General features: G+C 37.3%; 1 protein-coding gene across 9 annotated transcripts in view; it reads left to right on the top strand.

The window, feature by feature from the left end:
- Positions 1-26,060, top strand: part of Pkhd1 (PKHD1 ciliary IPT domain containing fibrocystin/polyductin) — a 468,594-nt gene that overhangs the window by 202,164 nt on the left and 240,370 nt on the right. For all 9 annotated transcript variants that reach the window (XR_012450616.1, XR_012450617.1, XR_012450618.1 and 6 more), the window contains 5 exons: positions 3,643-3,755; positions 6,540-6,645; positions 12,200-12,334; positions 18,294-18,429; positions 20,747-20,993. Coding sequence is in view for 6 of the 9 variants with exons in the window: in XM_074081972.1 (XP_073938073.1) it covers positions 3,643-3,755; positions 6,540-6,645; positions 12,200-12,334; positions 18,294-18,429; positions 20,747-20,993 (737 nt within the window). In the remaining 3 variants the exon portion in view is untranslated. The remainder of the gene's footprint in view (positions 1-3,642; positions 3,756-6,539; positions 6,646-12,199; positions 12,335-18,293; positions 18,430-20,746; positions 20,994-26,060) is intronic.

A 26,060-nucleotide genomic window follows, 5' to 3' on the forward strand; every position in this document is an offset into this window, starting at 1 on the left:
TCTGGTTTGTAAATCAATTTTGTAAGGAATTCTGTGTTTAAAGCCCAGCCCCAGTTCTCTAGCTCTCCCCACTCAATAGGTAATGCATATTTAAGAGCTGCCTGAAGGGTTAACTCACTTTTTTTATTCTAGCGACTACAGATGCACACCTCAAGGAGCTGGCTTACTTGGGCAGTTAATTTCTCTCTGGAATTTCTCTTGCTTGAATGTCCATAATACATTGACTTCCGCAAAGAATTGATTTCCACACAGAATTCCCTGCTTGCCTTAAACCCTTCCCCACAAGCTGCTGGCTGCCTGCATAAATACATGGTTTCCTTGTGAATCATTTGTAGCATACCCAATTGGAATTGAGAATAAAAGGGCCAGGAAGTAATGTGATCTGACTGTTGATGCGCTTGTTTTATAAGAAAAGTGAGCCTTATCAGTAAACATAGGGCCAAAGTTGCAATCTCCTGCCCAACTCTGAATAGACTTGGACAGCATTTATGTGTGATTGTTCAGATGTCCCAAAAGTGCTAATGGCACTAGGGCAGATGATTCAACATATCTTTTCATTCACTGAAAATATATTCTTTATGCATACCAGTGCTGGAAACAGTGATCAATAAGGATGTAGCTGCTGGAATGCATTTTTCAAATGAACTTTCTACTTCCTATAAAGTCTTGGTAATTGATGTTCACTGCATTCAAGGTGATGAAATAGACATGTGTCCAAGTGAGTTGGTCCCTTTTTGCCAGCGGTGCACATATTTCATTGTTTGTATACTTGCAGAAAATGTAAAAGAGCCCCCTTTTCTGACCTTTGGTTCTTATACATCTCTGGATCATATATCTAGGACACAGCCACTGGGGGCAGGTTATATGAAGGTGCAGTTTCGCATGTACTGTGCTGGGAAAAGTTTTACTTGTGTCATCATTACTGAGAACAATAGCTATGGTATTTATTTGTGTATCTTTGAGGGCTGAAAAGATGTATTGTTTTTTATTTGCCAACTGAGAGACAGAGTTTCTTCCTAAGGTTGAGAATCATTAGTACATATCTTGTTTTCCAGCAGAGATAAGGATTGAGATAACTATTTAATGTTCTTTTTTGAGAATGCCTAATGCCAGGTTTGTTAGTTTTAAAAAGATATAAATACTCTCCATGTAAAAATTATTAATCATTCTTACTATAAATCATCATGTACTCATATTTAGTTTGGAAATATGAATTCCAGCAAAATTTGGAGATGGGATGCTATAAGGTGGTTGTGGGGTGTTTTGATGACTTATAACTGCAGTACAAACTGTAGACCGGTGTTTTGCTGCTGTGATATTAGTGAAATTTTGGGCCGGGTAATTCTTTGTGGTGGACTGTGGTGGATGCCCTCTGCAGGTGTCTGGTACCTACTCACAGAATGGTAATGGCGCTTTACTCCACCCTGAATTGCGATAATTAAAAATGTCTCTGGAGATTTGTTCCTGGGGAACAAAGTGACACCTGGTGACCCCCTACTACTGGTCCCTCAAGATCATTAATATCCTAGAGATGGCCTGGATTCCCTGAAGTCCTGTTACCATCTTGAATAGTAATTCAACTTAATATTCAGTGACATCCAGAAGTCACTTTTGCTGAGTACCACGTGGCTAGTTACACATGTGAGTAGAATTGTAAATGGCCTTGGGAAATTGGAGAACTGCTCAGACTTCCAAATAACAAACTGCAGGAGAGAATGGACCAACTAGTCCACAAAGGGAGAAAACACTCGTAACTGAGCAAAAAAATGAAGAATGGCTGTCTTATTTACAAATTCCCAGAGTAAACAACCTTTGGTAACCATAATAAAATAACAAATTAAAGATAAATAAATAGCACAATAATCGTGTCAACATGTGCTGGCTCCCCTGACCAGGTCCTAGCTGCTGCCTGCAGGTCAGGCCTGCATTCTCAAGGGAAGCTCTGGCCCTAACTCATACTTCTTCAGAGACGAAAGGCTCTGTGGATGGGGCGGCAGACACTCCTCTCTTAGGACGTGCGGAGTTCAGTATTGTAGGTATAAAGCAACCTACTTTAGGGTTTATTTTCCACATGTGAGCTTTGCTCGGCCGTGTGTATGTGTGTCTTGCAGAACATGAGGCACATCCAGAGAGAAAAGGATCTTTAAGTTCCTTCTCTGTGAGGATGCTGCTACATTGTTACTACCGGGGGATCCCCTAGCTTCAGAGAGGCATATTTAATAGACCTAACTCTGTCGTTTTATTTGGATTTAAAGTCAATAAAAATATTGCTCTAGAATAACTGAAACCATAAGGTGAAATAAGTTTACTAAACCTGAAGAAAGTACTGAACAGCTACAAGTAAAAGGGCATAAATACACTGGAGGAGGAGGAGGGCTCTGAAATCCCAGCATTAGAGGGATAAAAACATCACGTCTACCTCCTGCCTCCTGTGGGAAAATGTCATACGTCCTTACCCATGTGTCCCTCTGTGCACTTTGAGCCAAACATGCTTTTCTCTCTATGTGACAAAGTAGGGGGATTTTATATTCTCTGGGTTTTTGGTGTAAAAAGAGAAACTCCACAGTTAAATTTGTCCTAAAGCTTGCTCTCTAATTTAGGAGAAATCTATGTTTATGTAGCAAAATCAAACACTTTACCCAGTTCCATCCACCTGGCTACCTGGCTCCTGAAAGGCTAACTTACACTTTTTCCTAGTGACTATCAATGTACAAGTTAAGGACCTGGTCTACTTGTACAGTTAATTTCTCTTGCTTGAATGTCCATGGTACATTGATTTCTGCAAAGAACATTGTTCAATTTGTTAGGTCCATTACTGAGGCGGCCACAGAAAAAAATGCTGATTCTTCCCTTAACTTGGCAACAGGACCTTGCTTTGTACTCTACTCTTTATGACTCTTTACTTTCACACTGCTGTTTGGCATCCTGGCTCTATATCCTGTCTTCATTCCTCTATCTTAGGCTACGGTCTTGAATATTTCCAGACTTGAACTTGGATGGAGTTTGCTCTGACAATTATCGATCCTGTGACCTTGAGAAAGTTACTCAATTTCTCTGAACTTTAGTTTCTTCGCTGTGTTAATTGTAATAGTCATACATAGGTCACAGAATTGTGAAAATAAACAAAACTTTTAAATCTGGTACCTGCACTATAGTGACTTCTCTATAAATCTTCACTGCTTGTGTTATTAGTATCCTTGGTCATAACTTTCTTAAAAGATAAGGAAAAGTAGATAATTCAACCTATGTGTCCCTTTCACTAAGCTGGAGAATCTTTTTGATCAGGATCTAGTGACAGATCCACCCCTCCACACCCCGATTTTCTCTTTTTCCTTCTTCAGTTCCCAGCAGTGACTTTCATTTGCAGTTGATTTGCAAAGTAAACCAGGACTGATTCATCAGAAAATGGAGCCTTTCTCATGTCTCTCTTTGAACATCTTTTAGTTTCTTGGAGGAAGGAGAATGAAAAACTTTTTGGTTCCATGTGAGTGGAGGTGGTGGTAGTGGTGGTGGGGAATTGAGTCCAGAAAAATTTCACCATACCTTGACAAGAAGAGAAGAAAAAAAAGTAGAAAATGCAAGTAACAGTCATTCTTTTCAGCAATTTAACATTTTTTTTTTAACAATCCTTAATTTCTGTAGAGGAACAGGGTGTGTGCTGCTGGCTATGGCTACTTTTTCCATCTTGTGACCAGGCAAACATCGCAAGCTCCACTTTTCTCCTTCACTCAGAACATCGCGCATTCTTGTACAAGGTAACATTGGGAAAATGTTGGTAAAATGCTTGTGACCGAACATATTCCTGAAGAACATTCACAAATAGGGCATAACTTTTGGCATTTCTTTGACATTTGATGATACTGTAGTATACTTTTAAGCCACCTTATTAGAGTTTGGTTGACATCTAAAATGCTGTGTGTACAACCTGGTATGTTTGGAGATAAGTATACACTATGAAACCAACACCATAATCTGCACCCCAAACATATTCATTACCTCTAAAAGTCTTTTTTCTTCCTTCTTTATTATTTAATTATTGTGGGAATGCCTGACATAAGACATAACCTCCTTGCAAAATTATAATACAACATCGCTAATTACAAGGACGATGCTGAATACTATATTGCTAGGACTTATTGATCTTGCATAGATGGAACTTTGTGCCCTTTAACTAATTCCTCCCAGGTTTCTGCCCTCTGAAGCCACTGGCAGCTACTATTTTACTCTTCTTCTATCACTTTGAATGTATTAGATTTCTGAATAAATGTAGTGTTTTTTTTTTCTTCTGTGAACAGTTAGCCTCATCCAGACAATATCCTGGATATTCATGGTAATAGCATGAATATTACCATGAAATAGCAAAATTTCTTTTGCTTTTGAGATTGAATAATATTACATTGTAAGTGTATCTCATATTTCCTTCCTTCCTTCATCATTTGTGGACACTTAGCTTCTTTGTCTTGGCCATTGTTTCTGTGTAAGCATTTTGATTATAAAAGTTTGGTGGTGAAGGGAAGAGAAAAGTGTCACTTGAGAAGCCAGCAGAACAGAACATCCCTTTTGTAGCTAGAGAGAATTCAACAGAGACACAAGTGAATTTCCAAGGGATTGAGAACAACTGATAACGCAGGGACCTTGGGAGGCTAGTGGGCCTGGCTCAGGAGCTGAATGGAGATCAGGCTTGAAGAAGCAATATTTGCCAGTGACTTGGTCGTTGCAAGAAGAAAGGAGACTTGCTCAGACTTCGTAATGTACAGGGTAAGACCATCTGCTAAGAGAAAAGAAAGAGAAAACAAGGTCAGCGTGGGGTGGAGTATTTGAGAAGTATGACCAAGATGCTAACTTTACAGCCAGTCAGTCTCTGATCAAATCCTAACTCTACTCTTAGTAAATTCCTTCTTTTATTTTTTAATAGCCCTATTTGTGAAATGGGGACAAGTCTACATTGAAAGTTTGGTGTGAAAATTAAAGATTATATGTACAGTATACCAAGGAGAGTACCTGGTACTCAATAATTGATTGTATAAAAAATTATGATAATAGTAATTTAGTAATGCTGTCATGACGGAGAATGATAACAAGAGTAGAGAAGGATTATCAACAACTGCTAAGCAATGTTGAAGTGCTAGTGAGGCTGGGATTAGTATATGTGTGATGTATTTGTCACCATGACCATGACATCTTTATCCAGCAGCTGTTGGCAGTCCTGGAATATAAGGAAAGAATGTAGCCCTACCTATATAGCAGTGGTAGGGCATTCCAGGTAGAATAATAAAAAGTGAAGGGATTATGAGTGCTGGACCATCCTCCTGAGATGGGGTGAATTTTGGAGGGCTTGGTAGAATATAAGCAGCAGGCCATCTACATTCTGTGAAGATCTAGGCTCAGGTCACAGAGGGTGGACTGGCTGTGGATGAGCTAGGACAGTCAGAGAGGAGGGATATACTCCCATGTTCACTATCTTTATATCTGATAAGGGGTTAAAGTCTGGAATATATAAGGAACTCAAACAACTCAACAGCAAAAACCCCAAACAATTCCATTTTGAAATGAGCAGGAGCCCTAGAGACATTTTTCAAAAAGAAGACATGCAAGTGACTAAAAAGTACATGAAAAAAATGCTTTAAATCAGCAATCAGGGAAATGCAAATCAAAATAATAGTGAAATATCACTTTGTAGATATTAGAATAGCCGTAAACAGAAAGACAAGCGATGGTGAGAATGTGGAGGAAAGGGAAAATGTGTACACTATCGGTGGCAATATAAGTCAGTGCAGCCATTATGGAAAACAGCATAAAGAATCCTGATAAAATTTAAAATAAAACTATTGTGTGATGCTGCAATTCTGTGACTAGTTATATACCCAAGGGAAATCAAGTGAGTTTGATGAAGAGATATCTGCACTATCCACAATAGCTAAGAAACTGAATTAATCTAAATGTCAATCAACTTATGAAAGAAGAAAATATCACACACACACACACACACACACACACACACACAGAAGAATTATTCAACCCTAAAAATGTGGAATCACATGGATGGAACAAGTCAGACACAGAAAGACAAATGCCATATGATCTCTTACATATAAAATCTACAAAAGTTGATCTCACAGAAGTTGAGAGTAGAATAGTGGTTATCAGAGTCTGGGAAGAGTAAGGAGGTCGAAGATGGAGAAAGGTTGGTCAAAAGTTACTACGTTATAATGAGACAAAATAAGTTTGTTCTATCACACAGTAGAGGGAGTACAGATAATAATGTATTGTACGTTTCAGAAGAGCTGGAAGGATTTTTGTGTATTCTCATCATAAGGAAATGATAAATGTTAAGGAGTTAAGTATGCTTTTATTAATTTTAACATTACACAATGAATACATGCATCGATGTACCACATGGTAAATAAATATATGTGATCACTATACATAGATTAAAAATAAAAAGACATGTTTAAGACCTTTTTTAAATCCAGTGAGAAAAAGTGGGGTGTTAGGAACATATCAATTGGCTTAATTTCTTTTTTTGCTTTACTTTTTAGGTACGGTCTCTTTGTGTATCCTAAATTTCATCCACCTTGGAATTATGACACTGGCCCTTCTCTGTTACAAAACTTCATGGTTTGGGGAAGTGCAGGTGGTGCCAAGGTAAGTTTCTTAAGGTTTAAAAAATTATAAGTGTTACTTGTGTTCTCCATCAGTGTATCACACATCTCTATTTAAAGGGGAGTAACTTGCTGGTAAGGGGAGCATTGTGTTGTCAGCACAGTTTCAGAGAGTCATTGTCATCACATTTATGTGGAATGTTCGTTGAGTGAACAAGTTGTCTGTCAGCAATCTAGGGTTGTGTCATTTCCTCTATGCCACTTTTTATAGTCCTAGTACAGAATTTGACAGTGGATATTTATAACCAGGAGAGATCTATTGTAGAGATTCATCCATTCTTCCTTTCTTGTTCCTACTTATAGGTAACAAATTCAGGATCAGAAAGTAAAGGGACTTGTCAGATGTTCAGAGTTGATTAGTAGCACAACCAGATGCAGAATCCAGGAAAAATGTACATTTGTTACTCTAATATCATGAATGATACATGCTTCTGTCTTCAGAAAAAGCACAGTTCATCATTAGAACACAATTCCAGTTCAAGCTGGCATTCTTACTTTAATCTAGAACAGAAAAAGTTTAATCATTTCCTTTTTCTTATTGCAATGGTTTTCTTATAAGGAATCATTGCCTGCTTGTTGTTAATAGTAACATATAAAAAATAGTTCAGGGTCACTATTCCATGCTATCTCCCCACAATACATACATTTGATCCCTGTGGCTTAGAAATCTGAAACCTTCAATATATGGATGAAGAGTTATGTTTACAGAGCATTCAGGAACCAGAACGAAAACAAGAAATTAAGTCACAGTTCAAAAGTCGAACATTTATTTCACACATCCCATAAGAGGAGGACAATTGTGAGCCAGGAAATCCCCCCAAAATATAATTAGAATAGCTAACAGGAAGACTCACAATCATATTCAGTATTTTGTTTTCATTTAGTTTTTATGAAATACTTTGTTTCCCATAGCACTATGAACACAGAGGTGACTAATCACACAGAAACATTTGTGAAGAGCCCTCCTATGCAGAAAATCAATTCATGCCTTGCAGAGGCTTAAGCTTTGTCTCCCTGCTGTTGGGTAGTCTTCTTCTACAGGAAATCACCTAATGAAGCAAAAATACTAAAAGGTACTTACTAAAGTCAGGTTTTTTTCAGGGTCTATAGAGCCCTCCAGTTGAACTCTTATGGAGTCAACTGGGCATGGTGGTGCAGACCTGTAATCCCAGCACATGGAAGGCATTAATAAGTATCTTTTAGTAGCACCTAGAGGCTCAGGACCATCTCATAATGAAAGATGCATTTAGTCCATCTCCAACAATCTCCAGAGTCTTAATATTTCCATCATTTCCCAAAGCCCTAGTTCAAAGTCTCACATGAAGCTCAAAGGCAACTCTTAGCTGTGAGCCTTTGCAAAAATCAAAAATCAAGTTATAAACTTCCAAGATGCAATGGCACATAGGAAACAGTTGCATTCTAAAAGGGAGGAATAGGAGATTAGGAAGGCAGGATCAGACAAAGTAAGAAAGAAACCCAGTAGGGCAAAGAAAGAAACCCAGTAGGACAAATGCTAAGTCTTGTAGCTCATGTCTTTCATCTGGGCATAGGGTGGCAGTATATGGGGGCCAATGGAATTGAGAGTCACTACCACGACAGTCTTGCTGTTTGTAGTCCATGCAGACTCTCTTGGACTGGCTTTGCTCACTGCCTCTGGCTTTTCTTGGCAGACATTCCACATTTTTGACATCTTCAACACCATGAGGTCTCCATTCCAGGTTAAATTTTACCTTCACTGTTTCATGCCTCATTATCTCAAGAGCTGCCTGCAGGGATCCTGATCTTGCCACAAATTTCCTGGCCTCCCGGGCCTACCTTTGGAATCTAAGTGGAAGCCCTCTAAGTCTTGCATTCTGCATGCCTGCAAAACTGTCAGCATATGCATAAGCCAAGGTCATGACCCTCTTGGACATGGCTACAGCAGCCTCCAAATGCCTTGTTGGCTGAACATAGGCAAACTTTTCCATAGGTGGCCTTTTGTGAACAGAGTTCCCCTGAGCTATCTTCTCAAAGCAGAGTCTTTCAAAGGAATTAAAACTTACCTTATTAAGCCTGCAAAAGTGGGGTCTGATCAATTCCTGAGATGTCCTCAAGGCATCTTCCCTACTGTCCTTATTCAAAGTAATTGCCTACTTTTAAATGGTTCTGCTTTCTTCAGAAACCATGCTTTTTTAAATCCCAACTTTACACAGCTTTTCTGACCAAACTTCAATATTTCCCCTCCCCATTGGCACTATAAACATGGACAAAAGCAGATAGCAATACCCATACCACAGCCTGAATGCTGGATTGTCTTGAAATTTCTTCCACTTGATTAATTAGTCTGCCACTTTTAAATTCAGTATCAACAAGGTCTCAGGGCATGGACAAAGTGTAGATAAGCTCTTTGCTAGTACACAAGAGGAGAGGTGTCTAGTCTAATTTCCAGTAGAGTCCTCACTCCTGTCTGAAACTTCCATGAGTACAGTCTTTACGATCTGCATTTCTGTTGGCTTTCTGGTCTAACCTCCCATCAGAATCACCCTTCAAGTTCTGCCTACATTATTCTGGAGTTTCTCTAGCCTACATCTCCAAACTCTCCCAAATTCTTCCAACAAACCAGTTCCAAAGGCTTAAGAACCACATGGTCATGTTTCATCACAGCAATGAATTCTATTCTCTGGCATCAGTTTTCTGTGTTAGTTAGAATTCACATCACTGTGAATAACATACCTGACATAAACAGCTTAAGGAAGAAAGGATTTATTTTTGCTCATGGTTTCAGAATGGTCAGTCTATGGTTACTTGACCTCCAGGCCTATGTAGCAGAGAAGATTCTTCATCTTATAAGGCATGTCTTGGCTTGCCCCACTCCCAGCACCAATTTTCCATATTAGTTAGTTTTATCATGGCTGCACCTGACATAAGCATTTAAAAGGAGAAAAGATTAATTTTGGCTCATGGTTTCAGAAAGTCCAGTCCATGGTCACTTGGCTCCATGCTTCTGGGTTTGTTGTAAGGAAGAAGAACATCATAGCAGTGGGAGCACGTGGATAGGTGGATAGTTACATCATGGTGTGCAAGAAGCAGAGAGTGAGGAAAGGATTAGGAACCAGCACCCCTCTGGGGCTGCCTTCCTCCAGCTAGGCTCCACTTCCTAAAGTTTCCAGAACTTCCTCAAATAGTGCCACCGAGCTGGGAACCAAATGTTCAACACGTGAACCTTTGGGGAACATTTCATATTCAAGCCATGAAAATAAATACATTTTTATTAACCTTAGTCACCATGTTGTGCAGTCTGTCTTTTGAGCTTCCTCACTAATTGGAATTTTATATCTTTGGGCCAACGTCTCCCAATTGTCCATCTTCCCTCAAATTTCCAGCTCCTGGTAACTACCATTTTACACTCTGCTTCTGAGTTTGACTGTTTTAGATTCCATAGCTAAGTGAGAGCATGCTGTGTTGTCTTTCTGTTCCTTGCTTATTTCACTTACTATACTGTCCTCTAGGTGTATTTATGTTGTCACAAATGTCAGGATTTCCTTCTTTTTAAAGGCTGAGTAGAGCTGCATTTTCCTTATCCATTTATCAAGGTGATTTTCACTTTGTTTGGTTCTGTTTATTGGTTGTGGATTGTACTGCAATGACCATGTAGTGCAGATATTTTCATATTAAACTTATTTCCTTTAGATAGATGATTAGTGTTGAATTGCTAGGTCATATGGTAGTACTCTTTTAAAATTAAAAAATCTTCATATTGTTTTCCATAATGGCTCTACTAATTTACATTCCCATCAGCAATGGTCAAGGGCTGTCTCTTTTCTTCCTTTCTCTCTCTCTCTCTCTCTCTCCCATCCTTCCTCCCTCACTCCCTTCTTTCTTGTCTTCAATTTCTTTCTTTTCTCTCACTATATAGTCCAGGCTGACCTGGAACTTGCCATCCTCCTTCTTAAGACTCCCAAGTGTTGGCATTACAGGCTTCTACACCCAGCTAAGGTGCCTTTTGTCCATGTCCTCACAGATGTTGGTCTTTCTGCTTGTTAACACCCATCCTCACAGGTATCTCTTTATGGTTTTATTGCATTTCCTTGACAACAACTGATGTGGAGCAGAAAATTTCTATTGTTTATAAAAATAAGCTTATATGTATATTTGGTGTTAATGTATATAACAGTCTGGGACATTTTATCATTTAATCATCTCAACTTTGGGGGAAGGTATATCACTATTTTACTCCTTTTATAGATAAAACTGTTTAGAGGGTAAAATACTTGGCTAAGAATTGTTGTATTCCAACCAAATGATTTGACCCTTCAATTTCTATGTTAAGTAAGAGTTGAGAAAAGTATTTTATTGTCTTCAAGTTTTATAAAGGCAGGCAAACTAATTCTTCCAGAAAGATGGGGACAAAAATGAAAGCATACTGTGAAAGTTACATTTACACAAAAAGGTACATTTTGCTATTGTACATTGGTTTCTTTTTATATCAGTAGATTACCTAGCTAAGATAGGTATTAGCTGTTTTTGAATGTAGGTATTCTTGCAAATGTCTCTATTTGTGTGTGCCTATAATTAGGTAATGGCAATTGTCAAGTTATCAGTTCACTTCAGACCTATTTTTATTTAAATAAATTTATGATTTATAAGAACTACTAGTATCAGCAATGACTGATTGATGTGGGCAGGGGGTGTGGCTCAACTGGTAAAGCACATCCTAGCAAGCTTGAAGCCTCAGTTTAAATGCCAGTACCAAAAAAAGATGAATTGTTTATGTGTAAATATTATAGTGTGATAATTCAAAGATATCTTAGCCTTAATTGATAGGAGACTTCTAGTTGAAATATGAATGTGAACATGGTACAATTTAATGCGGCAAGGGATCTGTGTTAGGTTAGTTACTAATCCCGACCTTGATCCTGATTTTAAAGATAGTTGAACCGAGACCTAGGAGAAGTTAAGTGTCTTACCCAAGATCACCTAGTTAGTATCAGAGACAGGTGAAAGTGAAGACTGGGAGGTTTCTTTCAGCTCTACCACACTAGTTTTGTTGTTACTCGATCCCTGTTTAGGTACACTCACCCAAGTCATCACAAATATATACTGCAGACATAAGATATGTTGAATACACACAGTGAATCTGTAGTCATGCTGAATTACTTACTGTATATTTGCAATTTTCTGACTGTGTAAGCTAATGTATGCCATATTGAGGAAAATGCTAGCACTGGAGCTCCTCGATGTTGTCTTTCTGCATTGATTTTTGTGATTTGGCCACTGTAGGATATTTTAAGTAAGTGGGGGAGTCACATTGACCTTTTAATGTATTGGTTACTGTAAGGAGAAATGAAAATATGGAGGGGCATTACAAAGGGGATTAGTTAGTGCTGACCTCATGGTTACTTTGACATTTCTGTAGTGATATTGATGGACAAAAGCTACTGAAATATGGTATAGTGTGCTTATTTATCTTAATCAATAATTAAAGAAGCTTCAGGAAGTCTGCAATAAAAGAAATCAAGACTCAGACCTTTGCCATAACATATGTTGTTATTTTATAGATTTTTAGAAGTAGCAATCTCCACCTGAAAAACTTCCAAGTTTATTCATGCAGAGATTTTGGAATTGACATCTTAGAAAGTGAAGCAAATACATCAGTTACTGACAGCTTCTTACTTGGTCATTTTGCCCACAAGGTAAGTGCCTTTTCAAGGTTCTTTTACACTGTTTATCATGGCAGAATCATATGTACCAAACTCCCTGATGATCCAGGGTATATAATTTTAGCAGGATTCTTTAGCTAATCTTGTACACTTTAGATGAGTGGTTTTTTTGAGGACCATAATGTTAATAATAAATTTCAAATGTACTTAGGGTTTCAGTGTTATAATTCCATCTAAATCATAGCAGTCATTAGTAGCTTGAAGAATAATTTAGGCTACCTAGAGCAGTAGAGCAGCTACCTAGCTAGTTAGTGGGAAGCCCTGAATTCAAATTCCACCCCCCAAATATTATGAATAATTTTCTTATTGAACTGCATTCAATATTTGGTTCTCATTTTGTTTAGTTAAATCTCCTGTGAACCTTCCTTTTCAGGAGATGAATACCTGGCAGTTCTTCATTTTCTCCAAAAGGTGGTAACCTTGAGAGACAATTCTTCTTTTTTAGACTATGCAGTGTTAAAGAGGAGATTGCACTCATATTAGATTCTATGATGCTGGTAGATGAAAAGCCCTAAGTGTCCCAGAAAGAACCTTTAAGTAGATGCTAAAAACAAAATGCCCATCAAACTTCATAACCAACTGTCCTGGTAAATTAATGCTGCCATGTCTTAATTGATGTTAAATAGACATAATTAATGGGAGAGTGACATACATTGAGATATAAATTATGACAAAAGGGTGCTTATCATGAGATACTAAAACATAATTACAGCCCTGGGGTGTGACTCACTTGAAAAGCAGGACAGAAGTCTCCTGATGGAAAATGCTGGACAGTTTTGTTTTAGGGAAGTCTAGATTCCAGTTCATTATGCAAATCATAAAACCATACAATTTCAGAGCTATGTGTTACCCAAATGGTGATCTAGCTAGAACTTCTGAATTTATAGGTAAAGAAATGGAGCTTGTCATTTGAGAAGTCAAATGATAGCATAAGACTCAAGCCTAGTAGTTTGGAACTAGGGCCACTGTGACAGCCTCCCCAGTCTTGACCAAATGTCCTCAATTATATTGTATCATATTAGTGATTTTTTCTTGAGACCAGTTCTCACTATGTAGCCCAGGCTGGCCTCTAACTTGTGATCCTCCCACCTCTGCCTCCAGAGTGCAAGGGTTATACCTGGCAAGTTTTTGTTAATAAATAAAGGGTAGCTTCTCTTGTCACAAAAATATTAACTATGTGAGATGAGACTTGTATTATTTTGCTTCACTGTCATAATCATTTTGCTATCTACAAGTACCCCAAAACATCATGTTGCATGCCTTAAATTTATACAATAATTTTCAAAAAAGCATATTAAAGGCTCTGAGAAATCTTATAATTAAAACAAGAAGAAAAATGTCCACCAATCTTTAACTAACACATTAACACATTTGTCTGATTTATTTGAAAATACCTTTTTCTCCTGGTGCCAGATGTTTAAAAAACAAACAAAATAAAGGCCAGATGTGGTGGCTCGCTTTTTTAATCCCAATTACTTAGGATGGGAAATCAGGAGGATTGTGGTTAGAGGCCTGCTCAAGCAAAAGGTTAGTGAGCGCCCATATCAACAAATTAGCTGGGTACAGTGGTGAACATCCTCAATCTCAACTGTGCAGGAAGCATGCGTAGGAAGACCATGGCAGGAGGTCAGCCTGGGCATAGAGTAAAAGACTCTAACCTAAGTCAAAAAGGGCTAGAGGAATGACTTAAATGGTAGAGTGCTGGTTAGCAAACGCAAGGTCCTTTAAATCATAATGTACTGCCCTCCCCCACAAAAATAATAATAAAATACAGTAAGAAGAGAATGCCTGGCTCCTGTGTGATGATGGAACTGTGATGTTAGCCTCTAACTTTCCCACTCACCATTACTGTAGGAATGAAGATTTTCAGAGGATTTGGTCTCTCTATTCTAGACCTACACCCACATTTAATTGGTAGCATGCAATTAACAGGGATTCATCTGCTTAAACAGATAGTTTTTGAATGATCTTTTTTATCATTAGAGGGGTTAGTTTTCTTTTAAACATACTTGTGTACATGTTGGTACTCTTACAGCCAATATACCTATATGTCGAGATGGATAGAATAATTTTAATGTTCATGAAAAAGAGATGCACTATAGCACAAAGCACGTTGGGCAGTCTGCAGCTGCTGTCTCAGCCTTCTGTACAAGAAGTGTCTTTCACATGTAGAAACACCTTAACTTGGATTTGATTGATGGTCACCCTTCTTTTGAAGTATCTGCAGAGTGGATGTCTTTTTGTTGCTATTGAAATTAATTTGATATTTTAAAAAGTTGCTAGATATTTTTAAATTGTGATAACGGTATTGTGGCTATGTAAGATGCATGTTTGGTGGTACACATTTATGTATTTAGGTGTGATACATTATAATGTCTGCAAAGTAATTTCATATTGATTCTGCAGAAAAAAGTAGATAAGACTAATAGGACAAAGAATTCATTGTTGAATCTGAGTGGTGAGTAAATGGAAAATTCCCTATACTTCCAACTTCTTTAGGTGTTTGAAAGTTTTTATAATAAAATGTGAATTAAAAATATCTTATTCAGACAGGTGCTGATGGGGGCTTCTTCATTTTCCTCCTTTCTTTTCTAGGGGTCACTTCCCATTTTCACTTGTGGATTTGTCTTCCTCACTTTATGCCTTTCACCCTTTTGTTACTCTGAATTCTGTTGTCGGCCTCTTCTCTTCCCAATACACTGATCTCCCTGGGAGAAATCTCATTTCCTCTCATGGTTTCAATTACCATCCACATGCTGATGCTTATCACATATTTGCACTTTTTTCTACTGTCTTATTTTATGCTTTCAGTTTGCAATCAGTTTTCTTCTTTTCTAATTCGATTTGTCCTGTGTTGTGTTGTATTTTTTTAATATTTTTTCCTTTGAAAGTTATTCATTCTGTTTTTATTATTTTGGTTATTTTCCTTAAATTGTTACCATGCCAGCTTGTCTTGACAACATCTAAATTACATTAGCACCGTTAAACTTTACCTTAGCAGTGCAAGTACCTCAACTGTTTTATCTTCTGTTTATCCTCTCATCCTCTGTATTTTCTCTAGTATTTGTTCTGCTTTCCAAAGCCAATGTTTTGTGGAAATATAACACTCATGAAGAAAAGTGCACAAACCACAAGGGAAGAGCTTAGTAGAATTTTTTAAAGCAAACCAACTACGTATATACCACTCAGAAAGAAATAGGACATCACCCACTCCTAAGTCCCCTTCATTGTCCCTCCCACTCCCAACCCTATTCCTGACTTCACAGTCAAAGAGGATGCATTCCTGTTGATATGGACTGATTTTTTTTCCCTTTTTTTGACTTTTATATAAGTGGAATCACATTATATATGGCTTCTTTGGCACAGAATATCTGTGAGATTCATCCATGTCTTTCTGTATTGCAATAATTTATTATTCTAATCACTATGTAGCATTCCATTCTATGTTCCACATTTTTTTTTTTTGTGGGACTGGGGTTTGAACTCAGGGCTTCAGACTTGCAAGACAGGCACATTACCACTTGAGCCACACCTCCAGTCCCATGTTCCACATTTTTAAAGCTGTGCTACTATTGATAGACTTTGTTTGTTTCTAGTTTTTGCTCATCATTTATAAACATTCTTCTATATATCTCTTGGTGTCAGTGTGCATACATTTCTGTTGGAAATATCTGAATTTGTAAGATTATTGGGTTTTACAGAATCCCTTCAGGAGATAATGCCAAACAACAATCCAGAGCATTTGCACTTGCACCAGAGGTTATGAGAAGGATTCCTTGGCATGACCTGGAATTTCTCTTCATAGCATCCTACAATTTTCTTTTTCTTTCTTTTTTTGCAGTTATCTTTTAGAATCATTTTTGCATTTACTTACATGTGTATACATTATTTGGGTCACTCCCACCCTCCACAGTTTTCCTTCCTGGCTCTCTAGTCTTGGAATTCTTGTTCCTGATTCCCATACCTTCCTTTTTTCTGGTTTATTTTCTCATTTTATTAGAGCACAGCCTATCAAAACTTTCTGGGAAAAGACAACTTTGGAAAGTGAAAGTGTTGAGGCCACAGATGGAAACCCTTCATTGTGAGGCTATTAATTACAGAATACCAGCTTGTAGTTAATTTTGCCTTGAAATTTTAACTCAGTATTCTGTCTTCTAACTTCTAATCTTGAAAATGAATAGCTCTAAGATACTTGGATACTGGGTGTTTTATATGTACACATTTATTTATTTTGCCTCTTTGGGAGCTTTTAAAACCTTGCCTACTTTGGTGTGGCTCTTTGTTTTAACGACTGTGTTAGGTATTGGGCAGAACTTTTCCGTCTGAAAAACTCTATCCTTCCTTTCTGGGAAGTTTTTTCTTCAATCATTTTATTGATAATTGTCTCCTCCATACTTTCTTCTTCTATGGGAAATAGTATTTCTGGATATTGAACCTAGATTAGAATTAGGATCCTAATATTAGGATTGTATGCCTAATCTCACTTTCTGATTTTCCACCTCTGTTTGTTTTTGTTGTTGTTGTTCTACTTTCTAGGGTACTTCCTCAAGTTTTAATTGGACTTCTTATTTCTGCTCTCCTCTTTTGCTTATTTTTTTTCTTTTCTTATAATCTCCTTCTTTGCTTTATGCATATAATAGTTATTTCTCTGAAGTTACTAGTATTTAAGTTTTTTGTCTGTTCTGGCTTTGTCTCCATTGAGTTTGTTCTCAGCAGCTTTTATTTTGCTTTTTTTTTTTTGCTGTTTTTTTTCCATGTTGGAGCTTTTGAAAACAGTCTAGTAATCCTCAACTCTGTGATGATTTTTAAGAATGGAGTATCCAAGGCCAGCAACTTGACAGAATGGGTTTTTTGAAGAGATTATCTGAAAAATCTTCAAGGCAATTTTTGTTGCTTTCATTTTAGACATTTTATTAAAGTTTGTTTTTCTGCATCAAGTATAGAAAAACTGACTGTAATATGTACAGTTCTCTGAATTTTAACACATGTATAAGTTTGTGTAACCCCCACCACAGTCAAGATACAGAACAGTGGCATCAACCTCAACTTCTTGAACTCCATCCTTTTCTCACCTCTAACTCCTGGCAATCACTAATGTACCTTTGTCACTATAGTTTTACCCTTTCAATAATTATGTAAGTGGTATCATGATATGCAACCGTTTGGGACTGTTTTCTTTCATCTCCAAGTGTGTTTGTGAATTCACCCAAGTATTTTATTTCTTATTGTTGCTGGGTAGTATTCTCTATACAGATGTGACATAGTTTATTTACTTACAAATTTATTAAAAAACATTCGAGCTGTTCTCCATATTTGCTGATTACAAACAGAATGATATAACCATTCATCTAAGGGTTTTGTATGAGCATAAGTTTTCATTTTCTAAGATAAGGACCTAGGAGTTGAATTTCTAGGTCAAAGGAGAAGAGCATGTTTATCTTTCAGAAACTGCCAAACTGGCTCCACAGTGACTGTGCCATTTGGCATTCTACCAGCAATGCATGCGTTTTAGTTGTTCTTCAGTCTCATAAGTAACTTGCTATTCTCATTTTTTAATTCGGCCACTCTAATGGTTGTAGATTGTATCTTATTGAGATCTTATTTGCAGTTCCCTAATTCATATGGCATAAAGCATTTTTTCATGTGATTACTTTCATACCATCTTTGTACGCTTTAGGGAAGCACCTTTTAATTTTTGTTCTTGATTTTAAATTGGGTTGTCTGTTTTCTTACTATTGAGATTTGCAGATTCTTTCTGTATTATAGCTAATAGTTCTTTGTCATAAATGTGATTGGCAAGTATTTTCTTTCAGTCTGTAGCTTGTCTTTTTATTCTTTTAATTATTTTTATTTGTGCGTCATGCACTGTATTTCATCTGGCTAGTTTTTATATTTTGATTTTTTCTTTTATTTATTTTTTTAAAAATCACAGGAAAGTCTGTGTATGTCAGCTGGAATTAAAACTCCCAAAAGACAGGAACTGATGGTTTCTAACACAACCTTTGTTAATTTCGATCTCTTCAACTGTGTGGCTATCAGAACCTGTTCAGGCTGCTCCCAAGGACAGGGTAAGTTCGAATAGACAGGACAGATGGTACATAAGTTCAGTGCTCAAGTGAATATGATAAATGGTGGCAAAGCCTTTGTGAGTCAATATGTCTTTCAGTTATAAGATTGTATCACTAGAAAATGTTGCTCACATTTTCTGAAAGAAGTTCTAGAGAAGGCCAGGTACTCACAGTGTGTCTTCTCCAGCTCTGCATCCTCTGCCTGCCATGGTGACCACTACTGTCATTATGTTGTGTTCTGTCTTAGCTCATCTTTGGGTTTCATAAAGTCAGAGATCACATTTGCCTTGCTTAGTGTTTTATTACTATTACATAGCAGACAAAATGGTATCGTCTAGATAGTATATTGATAAAATGAATGAAAGGAGTTGGATGGATGGATGGACACATGGGCATAACTAACCAGCATGCAGTCTCTGCTGAAAGAGTTCAGGTGCTTAATGTTTTCAACAGTTTAATGCAAAAAGATAACCACGGGGATTCTTGCTTACTTGTTAATCACATCTCAGAAGTAAGAAATACATTGGAGGATTCATTGACCAATGTGAAAAGAGGAAGAGAGCAATCTATTTGGTTTGATCATTGTAAACAGCCAAACCAAGTAATTCCAGTAAATATACTCTTGTGGTTTGAATCACCAATTTAGATAATTGTTTGTTTTTTTAATTAAATGAATAATCAGCAAGTCTCTGTGTTTTTCTTTCCTTATGTAGGCAGAGTCAAAGATTATTTTTATTTAGGGGAACATCTGAGTTTAAGATTGTAGAAGTAATGGAAACAAAATGCCTCATGGCAAACACTTCAAATCATAAGTTTTCAATTCTTTAATAGCCTCACTATTTCATATCATTCATAAACCACTGGTAAAAACCATACCATTCCTTATGAGCTCTTATCCTTTCTCACTAGATGATCTTGGCCCAAAAAAAATCCCTTCTTTTGCTTAAAAATTGTCTATTTTAGGATTTAACTAAAGATGAAAAGATGCATAGTTCCTGTCTTAAGTACAAAAATAAATCTATAAGCCCATGATTGTCAGAGTGATGAGTACAGCACTAGAGAACTGAACATGGTCAGTGAAGGACCAACAGATGGGCAAGATTTCATAGAGGTAACTCTTGAGCAGGGTTTTGATCAGTAAACTGAAAGTTGCCAGGGAAAAATAGTCAGGGAAAAGTTTCTAGGTATTAGAAAAAGCATGTGCAAAAAACAGAAATTCCAAAGACCAAGTTTTGCTTGGGGAATAAAAAAAGAATCTTCCATGTGACTGAACTGCATGTGTCTGTGATGTTAAGTGAATTACACAAAGACTTGTGGAATCTTTCATGAATGACTTAACTCACTGCATGTACTCTACTAGGATCCAAAATGAAAACATTAGAGCCTCTATGTGTATCTTATTCTTTTTATTTTCTTTGTCCTATAATTTACAATGTACGTAACTCAACTGCATGGCAATGTATGTACTGGAAAGTGTGTGCTCTGTTTTTCTCTTTTAATGATAAAAATTATGAATTAAACAGTCACTGTCATTGTTTCTTCCTGGGCATCTGGACTGGCAGTGGCGGTGGTTGTGGTAGGAAAAATGCCAAGAAGTGTAACCCTAGAGCAAATACTTAGAACACATATTACTAAAGCTATTTACACTAATGCTAAATTGAACATCATTTTTAAGGGTGAATATTTAAAATATAAAACTCAGAGTTAGAGTTGTTGTTGATGAGGTTAGACTCACCATAGAGGAATGGGAGCCAAAAAGACTGGAAGGCTATATCATAATATCTTAGTGTTTAGTATTTTATAAATTAATGCTCTATGCTGCTATTTCTCACCAGACAAGTTTCTCACCCTTTATACTATTGGTGTTTTGACCAGATAGTGTTTTGTTGTGTAGACAGTCCTGTTCTTTGTACAAAGTTTCACAGCATCCCTGGACTCTACCCACTAATTTCTAGTAGCACTGCCAATCCCTTAATTGAGATGGCCCCCAAATGATTCTAAAAAGTGCCACATGTCCCCTGGAGGGCAAAACTCACCCTGGTAAGAAATCACTGCCCTAGAGCACAGGTTGCATTGTGGATGGGCCATTTGCTCTTGGTCCTCCATTCCCCTCCCCCTGCCCAGTATCTCCAGCACACACAACCTGGCATACAATCAATACTTATGATTATTTTATCTTGAATGGATATGTAAGTGAATTATAAAACTGTATAAATATGCAAGTTAAAGTACTCGAACTCCAGTGATAAGTACTGGAGCTTTTGTGATAATGGTCTTGTGCCATTGTGTAACAGTCTTTCTGATTTTTAATTTACAGGTGGATTCACTGTGAAGACCAATCAGTTGAAGTTTATAAACTCTCCAAACTTAGTAGCATTTCCATTTCCTCATTCAGCAATTTTGGAAGACTTGGATGGATCTTTGTCTGGGAAAAATAAAAGTCACATTCTTGCTTCCATGGAAACACTTCCAGCTTCTTGTTTGGCCAATGCAAGCTTCAGTCAAATTGTCAGTGGCAGTGTCTGTGGGGAGGATGTTCTCTTTCATCGTATGTCTATTGGTTTGTAAGTAGAATTAACTACATTGTTTGGTTTGCCGGTGTGCATGTATATGTTATGTTGGCTTTGAAGCTTATAAAAGAGAAATTGTTTTCTGATTCGTGGAAGTATTTAGTTCTACAACAGTGCAGTGGGAATAAATTTGACAACTGTCAAATCATGAGTTTATGGTAATTTTGAGGCTGAATCAAATGGCAGATATGAATATCCTAGCCCATGACCTCTTATTGAGATTTTGAGCTAATAGCTGCTTCTTTAAAAGACTTGCAACCAACAGACAATTCGAAATATATTGAAATGAAAAGTATTATTAAAAGTTCCAATAATGTCCATTCTCATTTACATACATGTTCTCTCCCCAAGCTCTTTTAAGTGTTCAATATGCTCCAGGGAAGCAATTGCTGATGCCTCCTATTACTTGCCAAGTTGCTTCACTCCAGTTCATTTTCCTTGTTAATTTCATGAACTATCGGATTCGTACAATACCTTTCCTATCAATAGTGGAGCAAGGACTCCTTGGTAATGCTACTCAAACTACCATTAAGTCAGCAGCTGGCTGTTTATAATGTGTAATAGGATTGCTTCTGCCTTCTTTAATTTCCAGGTAATGGTTGCTGAGTGTCTAAGGTTCTCTCTTTTACCTATTTTAAATGCATTGTATATATTTAGCCACACTTATTTCCTTCCTTTGTTTTAAGTGTCCTAAGTCCATGAATATTAAGCCAAGTAATTTAGTCAGAGCAAATTGGCATCTTATTTGAACAGGTAAACTCCAGAAAGTGAGAATCACTGTGGTCGGGATTGCACTAATGCTGCACTTTGAGTGCATACAGAATCAGTACCTTGTCATTCTGTTTTGAAGGCTTAGTGATACACTGCTGGCATTGGCTAGTCCATCATTTTTTATATTTTCTTTCCAAACTATTCATTATTCTTTCTCATTTAACAGGCCAAACTCCATTGAGAAAATAGCAATAATGGAGGATATACTTTCATTTCTAATTTTGATCATTCTGAACATCACTTTTTTTTGTTCTCAAAAATGCAGCCTGATTTTTATTGTCATTTGAATACTTTTACCAAAAGTAACTTTAAGGAATGTTTTGAGATCTATAAAAGTTCCATTTATTTCTTATTTTCAGTCTTACAAATGAGGAAAATAAAATAGAAATCTAAAGAGCTAGCTAAAGAGGAACACTGTATGCTTATATGATATTTATTTACACGTATTTGCAGTACTCCTTTTTATGCTTTGCTTTGAGATGTTGGTCTTTCTCTTGGAAGGACACCTGTTAGTGTGGTGGCAGAAGACTCTGCAGAGCTTCAGCCTTGTCTAAGCATCTCCTCGTTGAGCTCTCAGGCAGGACACTTAAGTCCTTTCCTTGGAGTCAGGTCATGGTCTCACCACTTAGGGTCTCACAAGGATAGGAAGATGATATGCTGTATTCTAAGTAGTCTGAAAGACCTCCCACAAATGTGAAAAATTTACCCTGGTTTTTCTGGAGTGTTCCTCACTTTTAAAATGGAAAATCTTATGTTCTAGAAACCTCTTTAGTACCATGAAAACCAGAATGATTGGTAACCCCCTTCTATTTAAAATTTTCAGGTTGATCCACATATGGACAGTTATCCACCTGACTCAAATTAGATCTGGGGAAGTATCAGCATGCTTTCAATTTTAAGTTGCTTGGCCCTTGTGTCCTCACATCTAGGATAGAGCAATTGGATTCGATGAGCTCTAAGGTCTTGTTAGTCAATGTGTCTTCCATGGGCTAGAATTATCAACAGCCCCATGCAACTCCTTAGAAATGCAGAATCTCGGCCCAGCCTGCACCTCGGACATCCCGAGCCAGAAAGCTCAGGTGATTCACACTGAAGTTTGAGTGGCAGTGCTGTAAGGTCCTTCTAATTTCATCCTTCTATGATTCTATCCCTAGCTATTTGTGCTTAGTGGCTTGATCTTTGTCCCAGGGCATTATAACCTCATTAGGAACTTGTCAGTGCTAATGAGCAATTTGAATTCAGCATACATACAAACTTTGTTGCATTTCATGGAGAAAGGATTAATTTGTTGTGCTATTTGCCCTGGGGCAAGCACCCTCAGAGTTGATTTACAAAGCTCTAACATCATGATCTTTTGGGGTTGCATGTTGATGGAGATCAGAAATGGCACAAGTGCCCTGCTGTCTTCACTTTAAACTGTTACACCCCTCCCTCAGCAAGAGGTCCACAGAGGGCAGGGAGGAGGCATTATTTAGCTGCATAAACAAGCCACTCCCCACCATTTGCTAAAATTCAAGCTTGGAGAGTGATTTCTTCCTTGTTAGGTCTCCTCTCTACAAGTAAGTCCTTTGTTTGACATTACTGATTTTCTGTTTCTGTCTCTCACTGACTTACTTAAATCTGATTGGTGTTGTACATTTGTAGTACTTCACATTTTATAGGTTCCCATGACTCAATGCTAGCAGCTAGGTTGACAGAAGCACACAAATATTCTCAGTTGGCCACCATATTTAATATCTGGGTGAAGAACAAACTGCCAACCTGTACAATGCAGAGTCAATTTTGTGTTTCGTTAAAAGAGAAATGTGTGGTGTGCATGGGTGTGACTCGCTCTCACTGGTTTTGCAAACATACCTACTGCAGGAGCACAGTATTCTGGATAGTGTTCCTTTCCTAGCATCTGTTTCTACTACCAACCTTCTATAAACCTCAGTCTTCCTGAACAGGTGATGTTATTTCAGAACCTCACTTCAGAAAAACATGCCAAGTGAACATTTTTGTCCAGTAGCCCATTAGTGATGGTTTGTCTCCTGTAGTTCTTGGATTTATCTATCCACAAATTTAGGTAATTTATTCTGGATCTATGTATAATTACTTAGAACAAGGATGGTGCTATCAGTAAATTTTTTTGTGTGCTTCTTCTAGATCTCATTGTAAGCTCCTCTCTCTGTCCCTTAAATGCAGGTTCCTGCTAAGGTTCTGTGAGTTTTCCTTTCTTCTCAAGTCATGTATGTCTGCAGGCAATCTGGGTTATTTTCATAACCTCAGTTACCATTCACTGATGATTCTCATTTTTTCCCTCTGGTCTATACTGCTGTACTATATTCCAGACTGATTTATCCAAATGCTTTTAGAATCTGTCCTGCCTTGTGTTATAGCCACTAGAAACACATAGCTACCCAACACAGGAAATGTGGCTAGTTCAAATTGAGATGTGCAGTAAGGGTAAATTATACACCATGTTTCTAAGACTTAGTGTTAAAAATAATATAGAATTCTTTAATCATTTTCTCATACTGATTATGTTGAAATGATATTTTGGATATATTGAGATAATATATTATTAAAATTAATTGCAGTGTCTTTTAATTAATTACAAATGTGGCTACTGTAAAATTAAAGATGAGATCTGTGGCTTGCATTTGTGAGATGCTTATATTCCTACTGAGTGGCGATACTTTCAGTGTTTCCACTAGTGTCTTTAATATCCATTTCAAACTCAACTTGCCAAAATGTAATTTGTGGTCTTGTTGCATAGGCCTGCTCTTCCCTGGGTATTCAGAATCTACTGAGGCAAATGTTCTAAATCAGAACTAAGGAATCATCCCCAACTCATTCTAAAATTTCTCTTATTATTCACCTATCAGGTTCGTTTTACTTTCTAAAAAATAAACCCTTGAGTCTTTCTACTTCTTTCTAGTTTCCTCCCTAATCCAGCTGTTGTTACTTCTCCCTTGTATAATTACAGTAGCTTCTTAGTTTGCTAACCTGTGGTACTGTGATCTAAAGCTTGAGCTTGCAAAGGCAGATTTGGTCTTGTCCTTCATTCCCTTGGTTGAAACTGGCTTTCCAGTGCCTCCCAAGGAATGCAGCCCATTCTTAATGCATTGGGGTCCTTCACTAAGTGCTCCCGTTTCTGGTTCTTGTATCCTCTCTCACTATTCTGCCTTACCTCCCCTCCATTCTCTCCCTCAGCCGCATTCAACTTTTTTGCTTCTTCCAGTTCAGCTTCCATGAACTCACATGGAGGTTATATTCTCTGGTAAGCTTCCTGGATCATCCTTTGTAGATCTCGGTATCCCTGTTTTGTGCAGTTCTTTAGATTTTCTCTAACCAATACTCATAGCTCCTGCATGGTTTTATAAATTGTGTATCTTTCCTTGTAGATGGCAAGGAGGCTGAGAAATAGGCTTGTTTGCTTATTTATTTATCTTATGGTGCCAATATCATGTTGAGCACAGTGACCTAAAGTTAGTTTTGTGTAAATAAAAGATTGTTGACTTCCCCAAATCTTCCTCTAGTATCAGTATTGTCAATTTCTCTCTTAGGACATGTTCACAAGAATTGCATGGATTTCAAGTTTACTTTAGAAGACTCAGAGATGAAAATGCTACCCACCGTCTTTGTTTCTCAAATTCCTAGAGGCATTTAACTTTTAATGACCTTTCAGATCATCCTCTGGGCTTTGGCTTTCCTGGAGCTATCAATTGAGCAGAGGATTTATTTTAATTTCCAATTTCTTCTCTAGTGCACCCTTACCCCCCCACTCAATATTTGCCTACCATTTGTCATTGTTTGCTTGCCTTGGTGGTATAAATAACTTAGAATTGTGATGAGAGAGAATGAGAACTCAATTCTCACAATTATCACCTGGAAATTATTACTTTTTGATATAAAGACTGTATAACTTTTGAATTGCCACAGACTTACTTAGATATAAAAAACTCAGACCTTGATTTTGCTTTCCAATTATTGAGAGGATTGACTGTGGGGAGAACAAGAAGAGCTTGTGAAATATATTGCAGACTGGCCAACTAATCTGTCTGAATTTTTGTGGGTTGTACTGTAAATGTAGTTAGGGTATTTGTAGATATTTAAATTTTTTTTTTCAAAAACTGAGGAACAGAGAAGCAATTAAGTATCATTTGAGGGCACAAATTATAGCTCCTTGACTTCCTTTGTATATTCCTTTGTACAAGTTACTTCACCTCTCTTTGTTTAGTTCCCAAAGGACACTTATTTTACAAGGTCATTGCCATACATATAGTAAGTGCTCAATACATGCTACCT

The sequence above is a fragment of the Castor canadensis genome, chromosome 8, assembly GCF_047511655.1.
Source record: "Castor canadensis chromosome 8, mCasCan1.hap1v2, whole genome shotgun sequence".
Taxonomy (NCBI): Eukaryota; Metazoa; Chordata; class Mammalia; order Rodentia; family Castoridae; genus Castor; species Castor canadensis.